This window comes from Taudactylus pleione, unplaced genomic scaffold (genome assembly GCF_031769625.1).
Source record: "Taudactylus pleione unplaced genomic scaffold, aTauple2 ptg000080l, whole genome shotgun sequence".
Classification (NCBI taxonomy): Eukaryota; Metazoa; Chordata; class Amphibia; order Anura; family Myobatrachidae; genus Taudactylus; species Taudactylus pleione.
In genome coordinates this window covers 1,851,083-1,866,967 of record NW_028284482.1, presented here as the reverse complement: position 1 = coordinate 1,866,967, position 15,885 = coordinate 1,851,083, and the positions used below count along the sequence as shown (strand labels likewise).

Sequence of the window (15,885 nt, the reverse complement as noted above, 5' to 3'; positions counted from 1 at the left end):
CCCCATAGCAATGGCACTCTCTGCACCCACTGTAGCTACTCCCATGAGCATTTGATTTATTATAAAGCATAAATCACTCCATGTCCTATCCAAAAAGTTTGCCCTTCTGCTCCACGGGAGGTTTCTGTCCTCCCTGAGCTCGCCTTAGGACACCAGCGTTACGGTTTGACAGGTGCACTTCTGGTCCATAATGGCTAACTTAGTCAGATCGAGAGGAACTTTGCTCAAAAATGTGCATCCTATACGCACAAATAAGACTACTGGAAGTAACAAAACTCTTTTGCTAATGTACACAGACCACTGTAACTTGTGACATTTGTACATCTTTGGGAGTCTGAATCTGTGCAAAAAGCGTTCTGAGGCAAATAGCCGCAGCTTTCCTCAAGCCATGTTCCACTGTGCTTACTCTGCGACTTTGTATGTGTGTGAAACCAATTCCTGTGTGGTTAAAGTCGCAGCATAGCATCTCTGGTATACGGATTGCGGCTTTTTGCTTATAATTCGCAAAATTGATACCATACTCCTCTCGGAGAATCTCAGTCACAAAGGGCGTCTCGAGCATCATGGCATATAGATGCTAGGTGTATGAGGACACATCTGTGAAGGAAATAAAATGTTCTGCACTAATTGGCGAAGTACCCCTAAACTTTTTATTCTAGTCTAAGAGTGTTTGTTTGAGAACATGAACTGTTAGAAAGTTCCAGTCAGGCTGGAAAGGCGCCCACCCCACTGCTCGCTTTCACAGCTGTACTCGCTGCACGGCTGCGCCTGTGACAGGAAGGCTGAGGCAGCCTATGCAGCAGTGCCATGGGCGGGCCTGGAAGGGCAAGACGAAAGGGTATTCCGTGCGTGGACCGGGGAGCTGCGGACATAAATAACATTTAAATTCAAGTGGATTGGCGATCTGGGTATATGGTGGTCTGGACCAGGTCACCGATCCACCTGAATTTAAATGTAATTTATGTCCGTGGTCGCACACGCACAGGAACTGATTTCATTACCCGGCATTGCCCGCCCTTGAGTGTGAGGAACAGGTTCGTTCCCCTGCCTTGTTAAGTTGTTCTAAGCGATGCCACTGCCAGCAATAGCATGTAGACTTGCAATTTACCCGCACAAAGTACGCGATGACGTCACACAGCATGCACACACCCACGCTCTCTGTGTGTGGAGTGCTGTGCCCAAGAAGAGGAGCAATGAAGGAGCTGCCTCCTGGCAATGCCAGGAGGAGAACCCGCTGAACAGTGAGTGAGAGAGACAGCTGGCAGCTACCTGTCCTTGATGAAGATGAGGGCGGCGCAAATTGATAGTTTGCAGGGGGGGCCCGAACACCCTAGCACTGGCCCTGGGCATATCCAACCCCGCTAATCTCCAGAGGCAGGATTTTTCCTTGCTGCCTCAGGAACTGCGAGAAATAAAAATTGGGTTAAAATACAAACGCTGTATATTAACGCGCAGGGAAACCCATATTTTCCTACACTTTGCTATGGGTTAGCGTGCATTAACCCATGGTTTGCCACGCGGGGAAAGTACCAATATATTGTATACCTTCAGGCGTGAAACTAGAAGTTATACCCTGTGCCTAATTGAATTCCCCCTTCAATGGGTGAATCTACAATATTTGTATTTAATTTCATTAAGAAAAAAAAATATACCCTTTGGAGGTGTAAGCTCAATGTCATTCTTTTCACAGTATCCTACGGGAAATATGGAGCTTGATGTTGCATGGTAACAAAACCATTCTGACCCATCGGTAGAGGCTGCACTGTCCATGCCCACCATCAAATAGCCTTCTAGTAGAACCTAAAGAAAGAGGATGCATTAGACTTGAACAACAGATTCAGGTGGATAAAGTGTTATTTTTTTACGCAGCTAACACATAATACAAATCCAAGTGAGATGATTACAACTATACAAGGACCATTCTCAAACCAATTCCATACATTCCAGGATACTTCTGCTAGGTGTCACTATATTGATGCTTGTTCCTCTGGCAGATTGTGCACCAAATAGCTACATTGCAAGATAAATCATGGAAGGAAAACATAATTGAACTAACTCAGGGGGTCATTCAGACCCACTCGCGAACGGCAGTACGCTCGCAAGTGGGTCGATGTTCCCCACTGCGCATGAGCACGACGGAGGGAGCTCCGTCGTGCGCATGCGCGAGACCCGACGAGCAAAGGACTTTCCTTCGGCTCGGAGTGTCTCATCAAAGGGGGCGTGCTGTCGATGGTGACTGACAGCACGCCCCCTTTGGTGGGCATGCCGGGGGCGTGCCTGCCAGACGGAGGTGTTCCCAAGGGAACGCCTACCGTCTGAAGCCAGCCCCCACTGACATCACTAGTGATGTCAGTGGGAGTGATTTTGGCTCTGATAGAGCCAAAATCACTCCTGGCCTTGCGGTTGAGAAACTCAACCGCAGGCTTTTACTCGCAGTTCCGATGGTCGAGACCATCATTTTGCACGCTCGTATATGCTGTGAGTGGTGACCCACAGCTATACGATCGTCCAGGAGGACGCTCCATATTAATGGAGGTGGGCCCTGATTCAGAGCGAGCGCTCTGGTCAGAGCGTCCGGCTCTGAATCAGGGCCTCAGTCTCTACAATCTCTCTCTCTATATATAAAAAAAATATTTATATATATATATATATATATATATATATATATTACAAAGAGGTACTGCGACAGCGCTCAACCCCTATGGAATCTGTGCTGACGTGATATATTTCATACAAAACAAAATGTAACACTGTAGTCCTGTTTTCACAGTGGCCGCTTTATATTCTCCAAATGAACCGATGTTGTATGGTCCCGAAGATTTATAAAAGACAAAAAGTGAGAACAAGTGCCATATAGTGTAGTAAGTAGTGATATGCGTAACACTTTAAATATAAATATGCATACCGTAGTATCCCAATTAGTTATGCATTGGGTTTAGGTGTCTTTTACTGCGATTCTTCAATAATCCTTTGCTCATATCATAATGCAAGGTGTCAGCTCCCAATTATAGATAACAAAGAAGGGAGAAAAACACTCTCATAGTGTAGTATTTCAAAAAATTTTATCATATAACACAGACAGTAACACACACATCAAGATGGAAAATTACATTAATAAATTTAGGCTTATCTACTCAAAGTAGCTGGTTTTGAAACCGGAGGTCGCTGTTCTCCTCAACGCGTTTAGTCACTAACGCAATTTGGCAGGAGTCTTGATGTGTGTGTTACTGTCTGTGTTATATGATTACATTTTTTGAAATACTACTCTATGAGAGTGTTTTTCTCCCTTCTTTGTTATCTATAATTGGAAGCTGACACCTTGCATTATGATATGAGGAAAGGATTAGCACAAACAGCATAGTGATCAGCAAAGGAAAAAATAAATGAAAAAATATACTATTTTTATGCTTAATTATGGCGGAGAATATTTATAGTCATATTTATTTGGCAGCACATATGATATTAAACACCTCAAAAAAATAATAATAATTTGTGGGTTTTTATTTTTTATATGCATAATTATTGGGTGGATTGTTATTAAGGAAATACTAAACAAATTCAGAATTTGAGGTGAATTATCTACATGAAAATGGGTATATGTTTGATATATTATGTATAAGCATAATATTGAAAGGCAGTGGGACATCTAGGGGTAAATTTACTAAGAATCGTGTCTGATCGAGTTTTGCAAATTAGAAACTCGATTTGCATCGCTGAAACTCGGGTGATTTTAGGCTTCTGAAACACTCAAATTTACAAAGAAGCATATTTAGCGTAGATCGTGTTTTCCGATGGTGTATGGGATTGAGATTTCTCCCCCGAGTTGCAAGTGTCTGACCGCAGCCAAACTCTCCCGAACAAGACAATGAGATATGTGAAGGCTGCTTATGTTTTGAATGTAAAAAAAAGGGTTACATGTGAAAAAAAATTATGTAGGGTGCCCCCCAAAAGGCATAACCAGCCCTGGTTCCAAAAATACATGAAAAATAAAAAATGTGTAGGGTTCCCCCGTATTTTAAGAACCAGCACTGGGCTCCTTGGCCCTAGAGATCTTACACATCAGCGGGAACTGTAACACACATCTAAACTATATGGGTAACACATATTCATAATTAATGACAACATATATACCACATAATTTATAGTTCTTATTTTGTCAGCATACATTACTCAAAAGAAATACAAAATAAACAATAAAATGGGTGGCATATATTTTGAAGAAATACAAAACAAAACCACCATTTGTGGTGACTATGTATAAATATGAAAACGTGACATATAATATATTATCTATAAATATATTTCTAGGCTGTGGTTGCTTGGTGAAATTCAAGTCTTCAAGACAAGACTGTATTTTAATGTATCAGGAACACATGTTCCTAAATATGAGATAACGTGTATGGTATATATTTGTGTTCATATGTTTTTGTCAGCATATATGATATACACATCTTCGTTGCAGTCCTGCCACAAAGCCCCTATCGGCACGCAAGGTCCTGTGAGACTCTGCTAGCACCGGGCAATCTTTTTTGCGTAATTTTGTGATGCAACTAGGACGACAAACTGTGCTGATTAATTTGATATGCGAAAATTGTATTTCTGTGTGACTCGTATATCTGTGAGACTTTGAATTTATATAAGAAGTGCTACAATGTAGTGGCCACAGCTTTTTTCATTCCAGGTTCCGTTGTTCTCCATATACAGACTCAGGTCCACACAGATATACAATAGTCGTATATCAAATGAATCAGAACAGTTTGCCGATGTGTCCTAGTCATATCGCATTGTGACTTTGGCATCTTTTTCCGCCAAAAATGCGTCTGACGCTAGCATAGTTCTAGGAGACCTGGCGGCTCACTCATGCCAGGCAAGCCACACTACGTAGCATATTGAGGACACATCTGTAACAAATATTAAAGAAAAATTTTGGGATTTATTATATTCTTCATTATTGGGTAATATATGTTATAGAAGAAATACAAAACCGCCAGTAGTGGTAGACTACAAGTATAAATATGGGAGCATATATAATACAGGTTGAGTCTCCCATATCCAAATATTCCAAAATACAGAATATTTTTTGCATGACATATAGTGAAACCTTTCATTTTTGATGGTTCAATGTACCTATGTTTAAGGCACAAAATTATTAAAGATAAAGTATAAAACATACTTGCCTACTTTTGAAAACTAGTTTCAGGGAGATTGTAGAATACGGAATGTGGCGCGCTGTTAAGGGGCATGTCATGCTCTGCTCAAAGGTTGTGTCTAACTCCACCTGTGGGCATATCTATTGACACTCAGGGTGTTTCCTGCAGTGAACCAGGAGACTCCGGCAGGATAGGTAAGTATGCTCCTTACCGATACAGTGTCTAGCATATACCCCACAGTGCCCAGAAGGCGCACAAGCCCATACAGTGCTCAGCAAACACCCCCATACCCATAATGTTCAGTATGCACCCTCCGATACTTACACTAAGCATACACCCACCATACCCATACAGTCTTCACCATGCATCCTGCCATACCAACACAGTGCCCAGCATGCACCCCCTCCATACCCACACAGTGCTCAGTATACACACCCCATACCAACACAGTGCCCAGTATATACCCCCACATATACCATACAGTGCTCAGCATACATACCCATACAGTGCCCAGCATGCACACCCCATACCAACACAGTGCCCAGTATATACCCCCACATATACATTACAGTCAGAGGCGGTTCAATGGGCAGGCTAACAGGGCCGTCGCCCGGAGCTGCCGGCCCCTGGAGGGCGCTGCTGAATCCCTTTATAAAAACAAAAAGAATGTCTCTAAAAAAGAAATCCTCGGGTGGGGACACCAGGTAAGTTGGTAAGTTCCCGCTGGGCCGGTCCCCTCTCCACTCTGCTGGACCCCTTTACCCTGGCCGGCGGGCAGCGGTCATGAATGAGCTTTTGTTCATGCGTAGAAGCTCATTCAGTAAGTGTAATGGCCGTGGGAGGGCTGCTGCACATGCCCAGCCGCAGCAGCTCCTCCCATGGGCCATTACGAACCAAAGGATGCTGGGTAGTGACGTTCATGCTCATCGCAGGACACCTGCCCGAGACTCCCGCTGACCACATCTACCCATCCTGGCCTGAGGCTGGAAGCAAAGGTAGAAGGTAAGAAGACTACACCAACACCGGAGCCGGTACCTGACATATACAGACAGGGGAGTGGGGCACACTTCTTCACATACAACACCTTGTTCAACATAAAAGCCGGACATAATTCTCCACACCGCGGCTGAAATTGACTCTAGACCTGGACCTTTCTCCATAGTATTTGTATTTAAAGGTGCGCATACCAGGACTTTCCTCTGTAGCATTTTATATGTTATTTATATATCTGTACCTATACTGTGCATACAGACTGCAGGGAACTACTATTTAATATCAGGAATGTGCACAAAATACTTCAATTTTATATAATGTCTAAAAAAATAGATTTATCTATTTAATTGTAAAATTGCTGTTATGACAATGCCCTCCAGCATTATCTGTATGTTTTGTTTTAAACACTGTGATTATTCTTAAATGGATTTTATATGAATTTTGAATGTTTTTAAAAATAAAATCGATAATTTCTACTAATACAATTTTGACTCTTAGATTGCACCTGAACAACACAGTTTATTCTAGATTATTCTTGGGTGGCATTGAAAAGTACACCAGTATATTAGGCTGCACTAGAGTCTTTTTTGTATATAACAAAAGGTATTGAAATTATATAGCATAGGAGCGCATAATAACCACCCACCTTCTTAACACGTGAGTAACAGCTCACAGCTCCCCCTCCCCGATCGGTCATGTCCCCTTTCCGGAAGTGCGCTCGGGGGGGGGGGGGAGGGGGGGTTCACACCTGGGAACTTTCACCCTGAGCTCCACGATGTCTAGAACTGGCCCTGCAAACAGAGCCCAGCATACATACCCATACAGTGCACAGCATGCACAACCCATACCCATACAGTCCCAATATGCACCCCCATACCCACACTGAGACAGTACCCATCATACAGCCCCCCTACCCATACCATGCACCCCCCACATACATAGTGCCAGACACACACATACAGTACAGTAATACATTACTAATCTATACCTGTAGCACAGCCACACCACATCTGTCATTGGCCCTGTGTCCAGCAGCATAGAGCAGGGATAACTAGAGGAGAGGGTAAATACTGCCCTCACTGCAGAAGGGTGGCAGCCATGTTGCTGAAGCTCTACAATTTCGGACACCTCTCTTTCATATACTCTCCCCCTGGTGGCCGCCGGCTGCAATTACAGCTAGAGAAGGTGGTCTACAATTACTGACAGCAGAGGAATGCGGGGGATTTAATTAAGTTTCCGGGGCATCGGGAGACTGTGCCTTGATCCGGGAGTCTCCCGCAGTAATTGGGAGGGTAGGCAGGTATGGTATAAAATGACCTATAGGCTGTGTGTATAAGGTGTATATGACATATAAATGAATTTCCTGTATCTTCACAAACTGTTTGAGCCACAAAATTATTGAAAATATTGTATAAAATTACTTTCATGCTGTGTGTATGCAATTATTCCAAAATACGGAATATTCCGATATCCAAAATACCATTGGTCCCAAGCATTTTGGATATGGGAGACTCAACCTGTATATGAGGCAGCAAAAGTGGCATAGTGGTTAGCAAAGGAAAAAATAAATACAAAAACATACTAACTGTGCTGTGCTTAATTATGGGGCAGAATATTTATTATCATATTTCCTTCTCAGCATATATGATATATAATAAATACTCCAAAAATTTATTTTGAGGTTTTTTTTAATGCATAATTTTTGGGTAGCATATGTTATTAAATAAATACCAAACAAAATCATAATTTGTGGTGGGCTCTATGCATAAATATGTAAGTATGTGTTATCTAAATATGGGAGCATATCTGACATTCAATTAATGGAATCCTTGTGGTGCCATATAAATAATAATAGTAATAATAATAATAATAATATCTTCAGGGACATCTAGTAGTTATTTGGTAGAATACAAGATTTTGACACATTTCAACTGTATGAGTAATCCATATTCCTTATTAATGGGCAACATATATGGTATATTATTATTATTCAAATTATTTTGTACATCCTTTGAACAATTTATGCTGTCAAATAAAACAAAAAACATTTGTGGTTTACTGTATTCCTAATTATGGGGCAACATATTTTAAGACTTATTTCATTGGCAGTATAAAAGAAATAGTAAAAAAACACAAATTATGTTTTTTTGGGATATGTGATATTATTGGGTGGCATATGTTATTGAAGAAAAACAAAACAACCATTGAGGTAAGAGCAGAAAAGTGAGAGCATATGTCACATATTTTCTACAAGCATAATATTTGTAGGCTTGTGGGCACATCTAGTGGTTGCTTGGCAAAATGAAAGTCTTCAAAACATTCTAAATACTCTATTGCAGTAATTCCCAAACTGGGTGCAGCAGGGTACTTGCAAAATTGCCACGAGTTGGTGGTCCAGGGCCAAATAAAAATATTTATGGTCAATGTGATAGGCAAAACAAATGGTAGTGGCTACCAATCATATATAGTATAGATATTAGAGCATGTGTTATATATTATCTATAACAGCGGTTTCCAATCTGTGCCCCGCGACTCCCTGTGCGCAGCACTGTCACTGGTGTGCCCTGGCCTAACGAGACTGCCCAACTTTTTTTTCTTCCCACAGCGGAAGAAGATTGGGTCGGTGAGGTGAGCAGAGCAGGGGGGCAGGCAGGGATCTTCAGCTGTCAGTGACAATCACAGGCAAAAAGACTGCCTGTTGCGGAATGGGGTCCTGGCTAATGTGAGGAGCTGAACGGCGCTGGATATCGTCGCTAATGAAAGGTAAGCAACGGGGGCAGGACTGCTTAGGGAACTATGGAGGCACTGCAATGACGAATAGCTATACTATAGGGAGGGGGCCAAATGTGAAACCATAGTCGGGCTAGAAAGGGTCAGGTTGGTGAGTAGAGCCAGGGAGGGGGGTTTGCACAGTTTTCTATAGGGAGGCGGCCGCTTAGGGAACTATAGGGGGGGAGGGAGGCTGCAATGAGAGACATGGAGGAAAGGGCTGCAAGGGGAAACTCATGGAGGGGGCTGCAAAGGGAGAGACATGGAGGGGGCTGCAAAGGGAGAGACATGGAGGGGGTTGCAAAGGGAGATACATGTTGGGAGCTGCAAAGGGAGAGACATGGATGAGCTGCAAAGGGAAAGACATGGAGGGGACAAAGGGAGAGACATGGAGGGGGCAAAGGGAGAGAGACGGAGGGGGCAATGGGTAAGAAGAGCACAGTTTTTCTCTTTTTTCTTTCTTAAATACTTATTACGTTACTTTGACTCAACAACACTTAGGGTTAGGCACCGCCCTGGGAGGTTAGGGTTAGGCTAGGGGAAGGAGGGGTTAGGGTTAGACACCCCCAGGGGGAGGTTAGGGTTAGGCACCCCCCGGGAAACTTAGGGTTAGGCTGCGGGGAAGGGGGGGTTAGGGTTAGGCACCCCTAAGGGAGAGTTAGGGGGGAGAATAGGGTTAGTTTATACTTACCTTTAGTAGCTTCGGGATCTTCACCCCTGCCGGGCTTCCGCTGTCGGGATTAGAACCGGCCGGCAGTAAATCATACTGATCCCTCTAATTTATTAGGTAAACATATTTCTAGTTATAGGGCAGCAAAGGCATATGTTTTTGGCAAAATATATAGTATAATTAATAAATATAAAAAATATAATTTTGGGATTCTTTATATGCTTAATTATTGGGCAGCATATATATTATTGCAGAAATACAAAACAAAACAACCTTTTGTGATGAACTATAAGGGGTAAATTTACTAAAGTGAGTTTTTAGAAGTGAGTTTTAAAAGTGGTGTTGCCCATAGCAACCAATCAGATTCTACTTAATATTTAACTAGCACCTTCTAGAATACAATAGCTAGAATGTGATTGGTTGCTATGGGCAACATCACTTTTAAAACTCACTTCTAAAAACTCTCACCTTAGTAAATTTAACCCTAAGTATAAATATAGGAGCATATATAATATATGTGCAGCAAAAGTGGCAAAGTGGTTAGCAAAGGATAAAAGAAATACATAAAATATATTTTTTGCGTTGTAATATATGCCTAATTATGTGACAGTATATTTATAGCCTTATTTCTTTGGCGGCATATATGATATAAAAGAAATACCTAAAACCATAATGTATGTTTTTTTATATGCATATCTATTGGGTGGCATATGTTATTCATTTGCGGCGCACTATAACCCTAATTATGTGGCAGTATATTTATAGACATATTTCTTAAATTGGCAGCATAAATGGTAAAAAAAGATATATATATAAAACAAAAACAAAATTTGTGGTGGGCTATATGCATAAATATAACATATCTGATAGATGATTAATACTATCTGTAAGCATAATATTTATAGGCTGTGAAGACATTAGTGGTTGAAAGCAAGCCTTCAAGGCATTATAACTACACTCAGTGGCGGGCTGGGCCGGGCGCAGGGTGCCATGTGCCCCTCGGGCCGCGGGCAGCCTGTGTCACTGTGACACAGACTGCACCGCGTGTGTAGCGCTGACCGGACGGCTCCGGCAGCTGTGTGTTTGTTGTAAGCAGCAGCCAATGAGAGTCTGTCAGACTCTCATTAGCTGCTGCTGCGCCCACTGCAGGAGCCGCTCCATCTTCTGGCTCCCGCAGTGGGCAATGGGAGAGGCGTCATGACGTCTCTCCCATAATGCAGAGCGGCCCGGCCCGGGAAGGACAGACGGAGGAGCGGATGACGACAGCGGGAGCGGGGATTCAGGTAAGTGTGTGTTTTGTTTTTTTTCTACGTGTGTCTACTGGGGTGGAGGCTGGCACTACAAGGGGGAGACCACTACTGGGGGCACCACAAGGGGGGAACCACTACTGGAGGCACTGCAAGGGTGGGACTACTACTAATGGGGGCAATACAAGGGGGGGACTACTACTACTGGGGGCACTACAAGGGGGGGGGGACTACTAGTGGCACTACAAAGGGGGAACCACTACTGGACTGGGGGCACTACAAGAGGGAGGAACTACTACTGGGGGCACTACAAGAGGGAGACCACTACTGGGGTACTACAAGGGGGAGATCACTACTGGAGGCACTACAGAGGGGGGGCACTACAAGGGGGGACCACTACTGGGGATTATAACTGGGGGCACTTCAAGGGGGGGGGGGACTACAACTGGGGGGACTACTACTACAAGGGGCACTACAAGGGGAGGGGACAACTCCTAGGGGCACTGCATAGGGGGGAGGGGACTACTACTAGGGGCACTACATAGGGGGGAGGGGACTACCACTGGGGGCACTACATCGAGGGACCACTGCTGGGGGCTCTATAAAAAGGGAAATACTGGGGGTACTGCATAGGGGGGAGACTACAACTGGGGCCACTATTTAAGGGGCACTGCATAAGGGTTACCACTATTGGGGGCACTGCATGGGGTGTGGACTGCTACTGGGGGCACTATATAAGGAGCACTGCATAGGGGCTACCACTAATGGGGGCACTATATAAGGGGCTTACCACTGGGGGCACAGCACAGGAGGGACCACTACTGGGGGCACTGCATAGGGGGATCACTACTGGGGGCACTACTGGAGGCCTGCATAAGGGGATCCTCTCCTGGGGCACAGGGGGGCACTGCATATGGGCACCACGACGGGGCTGTTCCTAATCTTTATTTTTACTTTACATTAATCCCATATGGACCCGCCTCCTCCCAGGAGCACTTGAGGGGGGGGGGGGGCGCCGTAGCACGCATGTTCTTCGGGCACCCTGGCTACATGCTACCCCTCTGCCAGGGCCGCCTGCATGCATTTGCCCCCAGGCTAAAAGTTGCCAGCCAGCCCCTGACAGCACTCTATTGTAAGGGGTTGGGTACGGGATGCAGGTGCTGGGGATCCTGGCGGTCAGAATCCCTGCACCAGCATCCCGACAGGGTTAGCATATCGACACTTGTCGGTCAGTATCCTAACCCTCCCCCTCTCCCTACCCAGTGCCTGAACCTAACCTCCTCCCCCACAGTGCCTATACCTAACCTCCAACTCCCCTCCCACTAAACCTAACCCACCCCCCTTAGTGCCTAACCCTAACCCTCTCCCTAACCACAGTATTTACCATCTGGATGCCGGCACCAGGATTCTGACAGGTGTCAGGATTCCGGCAACGGTATTGTAAGTGCCAGCATCCCGACTGTCGGGATATTGACCGGATCCCACTGTAAGGTATCAGGAATATATATTCCTAGTTATGGGACAACATGTATGGAATGTCTTTATAGTCACATGCTTCGGAAAAATAGAAAATAAATATTTTAAAAAATCATGTTTGGATTGAAAATATGCTTAATTATTGGAGTATATCTTATAAAATAAATATATAAAACGGTTATTATTGATGGACTATAGGTATAAATACGGGAACATTTCTGAACAGTATTGGGTAGCACAAACAGTATAATGGTGAGCAAAGGAAAAAGAAAATGCAAAAATATACTATTTGCGCTCAATTACGAAGCAGTATACAAAACCTATTGAATTTCTCGCACTCAAACTTCAAAAAGCAATGAAGTTATGATCATTAAGGCTGACGCCTTAATGAATGTGTTCCTTGCGTAATATAGATATGGTATGCCATGACACCATGTGGTTAACTGCAGATTCAGCACTCTCACAGAGTGAGATTGTTGTCACTCACAAAATGGTGGAGCTGCTAATTCACAGAATTGTGTGCTCATTGGAATACACACATGCAGTCTATGCAACTGAGGTCTGAGCAGTTATGTGGCACATACATCTCATTCAGTGCCCACAATCTTACAATATAGTCATCACAACAAACCCACTGGGTTCCAACATCCTTCTCATTCATTATACACATTCAGCTCCCTAATTGCTAAAACTATCATACTCTGTTTTACACTATCTTCACCTCCATGCTGCAATAACTTCCCCAATCCCTACACTGTGTGTTCTCCCAACTGTGCTAGTCTGCATGCCCTCATGCACACCAAACCCTGATAGTTAAAATTTATTAACTATCAGGGTTTGGAGGAGCAAACTGGGCCACCTGCAGGGAAGAAGGGTGACAAAATGGTACATTAGTGCAGGTGGAAGAAGGCCGGCACACAGGAGGTGTTTTGGGGATGCCCAGGGAGAGACGGCTGCAGGGGCGAGCTGCAGGAGTGAGAGACAGTGGCAGAAGCGGGGTGCGGACCTGTGGAGCAGTACACAGGGGCATCAGCGGGCAGCAGAGGTGCTCATTGGCGCTGGGCATGCATGTGGGAAAATAAGACACAGATGCATGGATTAATCAGTGAGATCCATCTATGCATGTGTTAAAATTTTAATTGTGTAAAATAAAAATAAAAAAAAAGGGACATCCCCCACCCTAAGCACAACCAGCTCCGGGCTTTTCACAGCCAGTCCTGGTTGTGAAAATACGGGGGACAAATGACGTTGGGGTCCCCCTATTAAGCACAGCCAGCAAAATGCTTTTCAGAACCAATCCTGGTTAACACAATACTGGGGACAAACGACGTATGGGTCCCCCGTATTCAGCGCAACCAGCACTGGGCTCTGATCCGGTCCTGGTTCTGGAAGTATAGGGGAAAAAAATTAGGGTTCCCGTGTATTTTCCAGAACCAGCACCAGACTTTTTCTAGCGGGGGGCTGATGCAACAGCAAGGGGAGCCCTTTCACCGGGGCACCCGGCCAAAGCATCACCCCTGACCGCTAGTCAGCGCAGGCCGGGGATCCCTGGGGACCCTCCCAATACAGGGGTCCCCCTCTCCAGGGCACCCGAGGCCCGGCCTGTGGGTGCCGGGTTGATAGTGTAATGTGGTGGATATGAAAGTATAAATATTGTCTTTTGCAGTAGGACTACAGGTCCCAACAGGTCTTCCCCGCATATTGGTATTTGGAGAACCACAAGTATCAGCAAGTGGGCGATTAAGGGCTCGCTGGTACCTATAGTACTCCTGTAAAAGAAATATTAAAATAAAACAAAGACACAGTTTGTTTAATATTTCATTTTTCTGCACTTTCACCTGGGGGTGGCGGCCTTTAATCGCATTTTCATGGTCGCCGCCCATCAAAGGCTTCCTTGGCGTCTTCGGCAGCTCTTCTCAGCTGCCACCTGGCCGACAGACTACCATGCTGTCTCCTCGCACTGGCTTATATAGCCAGCCAAGGGGGCGAGGCGCTGATGTTGCGAGCCGTGATTGGCTCGCGGCGGCCATCTTTCAATTTAAAAAATGGCGCTGAGACGCCATTTTTGAAATGGGCATCACGGTTCTCACCATTGAAGTCAGTGGTGAGAACTGCTCATTGGCTGAAAGGCGGAAGGCTCGTCTCTCTAAGCCAATGAGTGCCCAGTGGCAAGGTTTCCATAGTGAAATCCCTCCGCTAAGCTCTCATTCGCGTAGTACTGTAGTTGGTAGGACAGTACTAATGTACGTGGGTCCGCGCTATCAGTTTTTTTGTTTTCCCAAGCCCGGGGATTGCCTACTTTGGACCGAAGAGGACAGATCCACGCATAGGAGAAGGTGAGTATGTTTTTTTTTTTTTTCAGGTACGCTATGGATAATCTACTGGAGAAGAGGACCGATGGCTACAGGGATACATAGGTGAGTATGTGTGCATGTGTGTGTGCATGAATGTTTAATAAACTTTTACTTTGTATGGTGTGTGTCCTGTGTTTATTTAAATATTTATTTTGCTGTAGAACTACAGCTACCAGCGGGCCCATTATGCCCCGCATTCTGGTACTTGTAGTTCTCCAAATACCAGCATGCTAACCCTAACCTTCCCTGGGGGGGTGCCTAACCCTAAATCCCTTGGGGGTCCCTAAACCTAACCCCCCATCCCCGGCTAAGTGCATACTTACCCCCGGCAGAAGACGATCGGTCCGGCGTCCTGTTGGCATTCCGGCGTCGGGGTTACACTGTCGGGATTGAGACCGGCGGCAATGCGGCCATCGGTCTCATAACTATATCCTGTGTCATCACCCCCCCCCTCCGCTAGAAAGGGTCCAGTCCTGGTTCTGGAAAATACAGGGGGAACCAATGCATTTTTTCCCCTTTATTTCCAGAACCGGAGAAGAATGGCAGCAGGTGTTCTGGACTGATGAGTCAAAATGTTAAAGATTTGGCTGTAATAGAAGGCAGTTTGTTCGCCAAAGGGCAGGAGAGCGGTACTGCAGGCAACAGTGAAGCATGGTGGAGGTTCCTTGCAAGTTTGGGGCTGCATTTCAGCATAAGGAGTTGGGGATATGGTCAGGATTAATGGTGTCCTCAATGCAGAAGAGTACAATCAGGTACTTAGCTATCATGCAATACCATCAGGGAGGCGTCTGATTGGCTCCAAATTTATTCTGCAGCAGGACAACGACCCAAAACATGCAGACAATGTCATTAAGAACTATCTTCAGTGTAAAGAAGAACAAGGAATCCTGGAAGTAATGATATGGCCCCCACAGAGCCCTGATCTCAACATCGAGTGTCTAGGATTACATGAAGAAACAGAAGGATTTGAGCAAGCCTACATCCACAGAAGATCTGTGGTTAGTTCTCCAAAATTTTTGGAACAACCTCCCTGCCGAGTTCCTTCAAAAACTGTGTGCAAGTGTAGCTAGAAGAATTGATGCTATTTTGAAGGCTTTTATCACTAAAGGGTCACCAGCTTTCTACCACCTTTGTTACTCCTAATGTACCCACCCTTAGCATTCCTCTAAACGGTGTACATCCCCATTGTCAGTGCCTCCACCCAGGTTAATTATTTTAAATGTAAA

At 44.8% G+C, this 15,885-nt stretch overlaps 1 protein-coding gene across 3 annotated transcripts in view; it reads right to left on the bottom strand.

The window, feature by feature from the left end:
• L3MBTL2 (L3MBTL histone methyl-lysine binding protein 2) overlaps positions 1-15,885 on the bottom strand; it is a 197,561-nt gene that overhangs the window by 49,234 nt on the left and 132,442 nt on the right. For all 3 annotated transcript variants that reach the window (XM_088468106.1, XM_088468108.1, XM_088468107.1), the window contains one exon: positions 1,653-1,800. In XM_088468106.1, the coding sequence (XP_088324232.1) occupies positions 1,653-1,800 (148 nt within the window). The remainder of the gene's footprint in view (positions 1-1,652; positions 1,801-15,885) is intronic.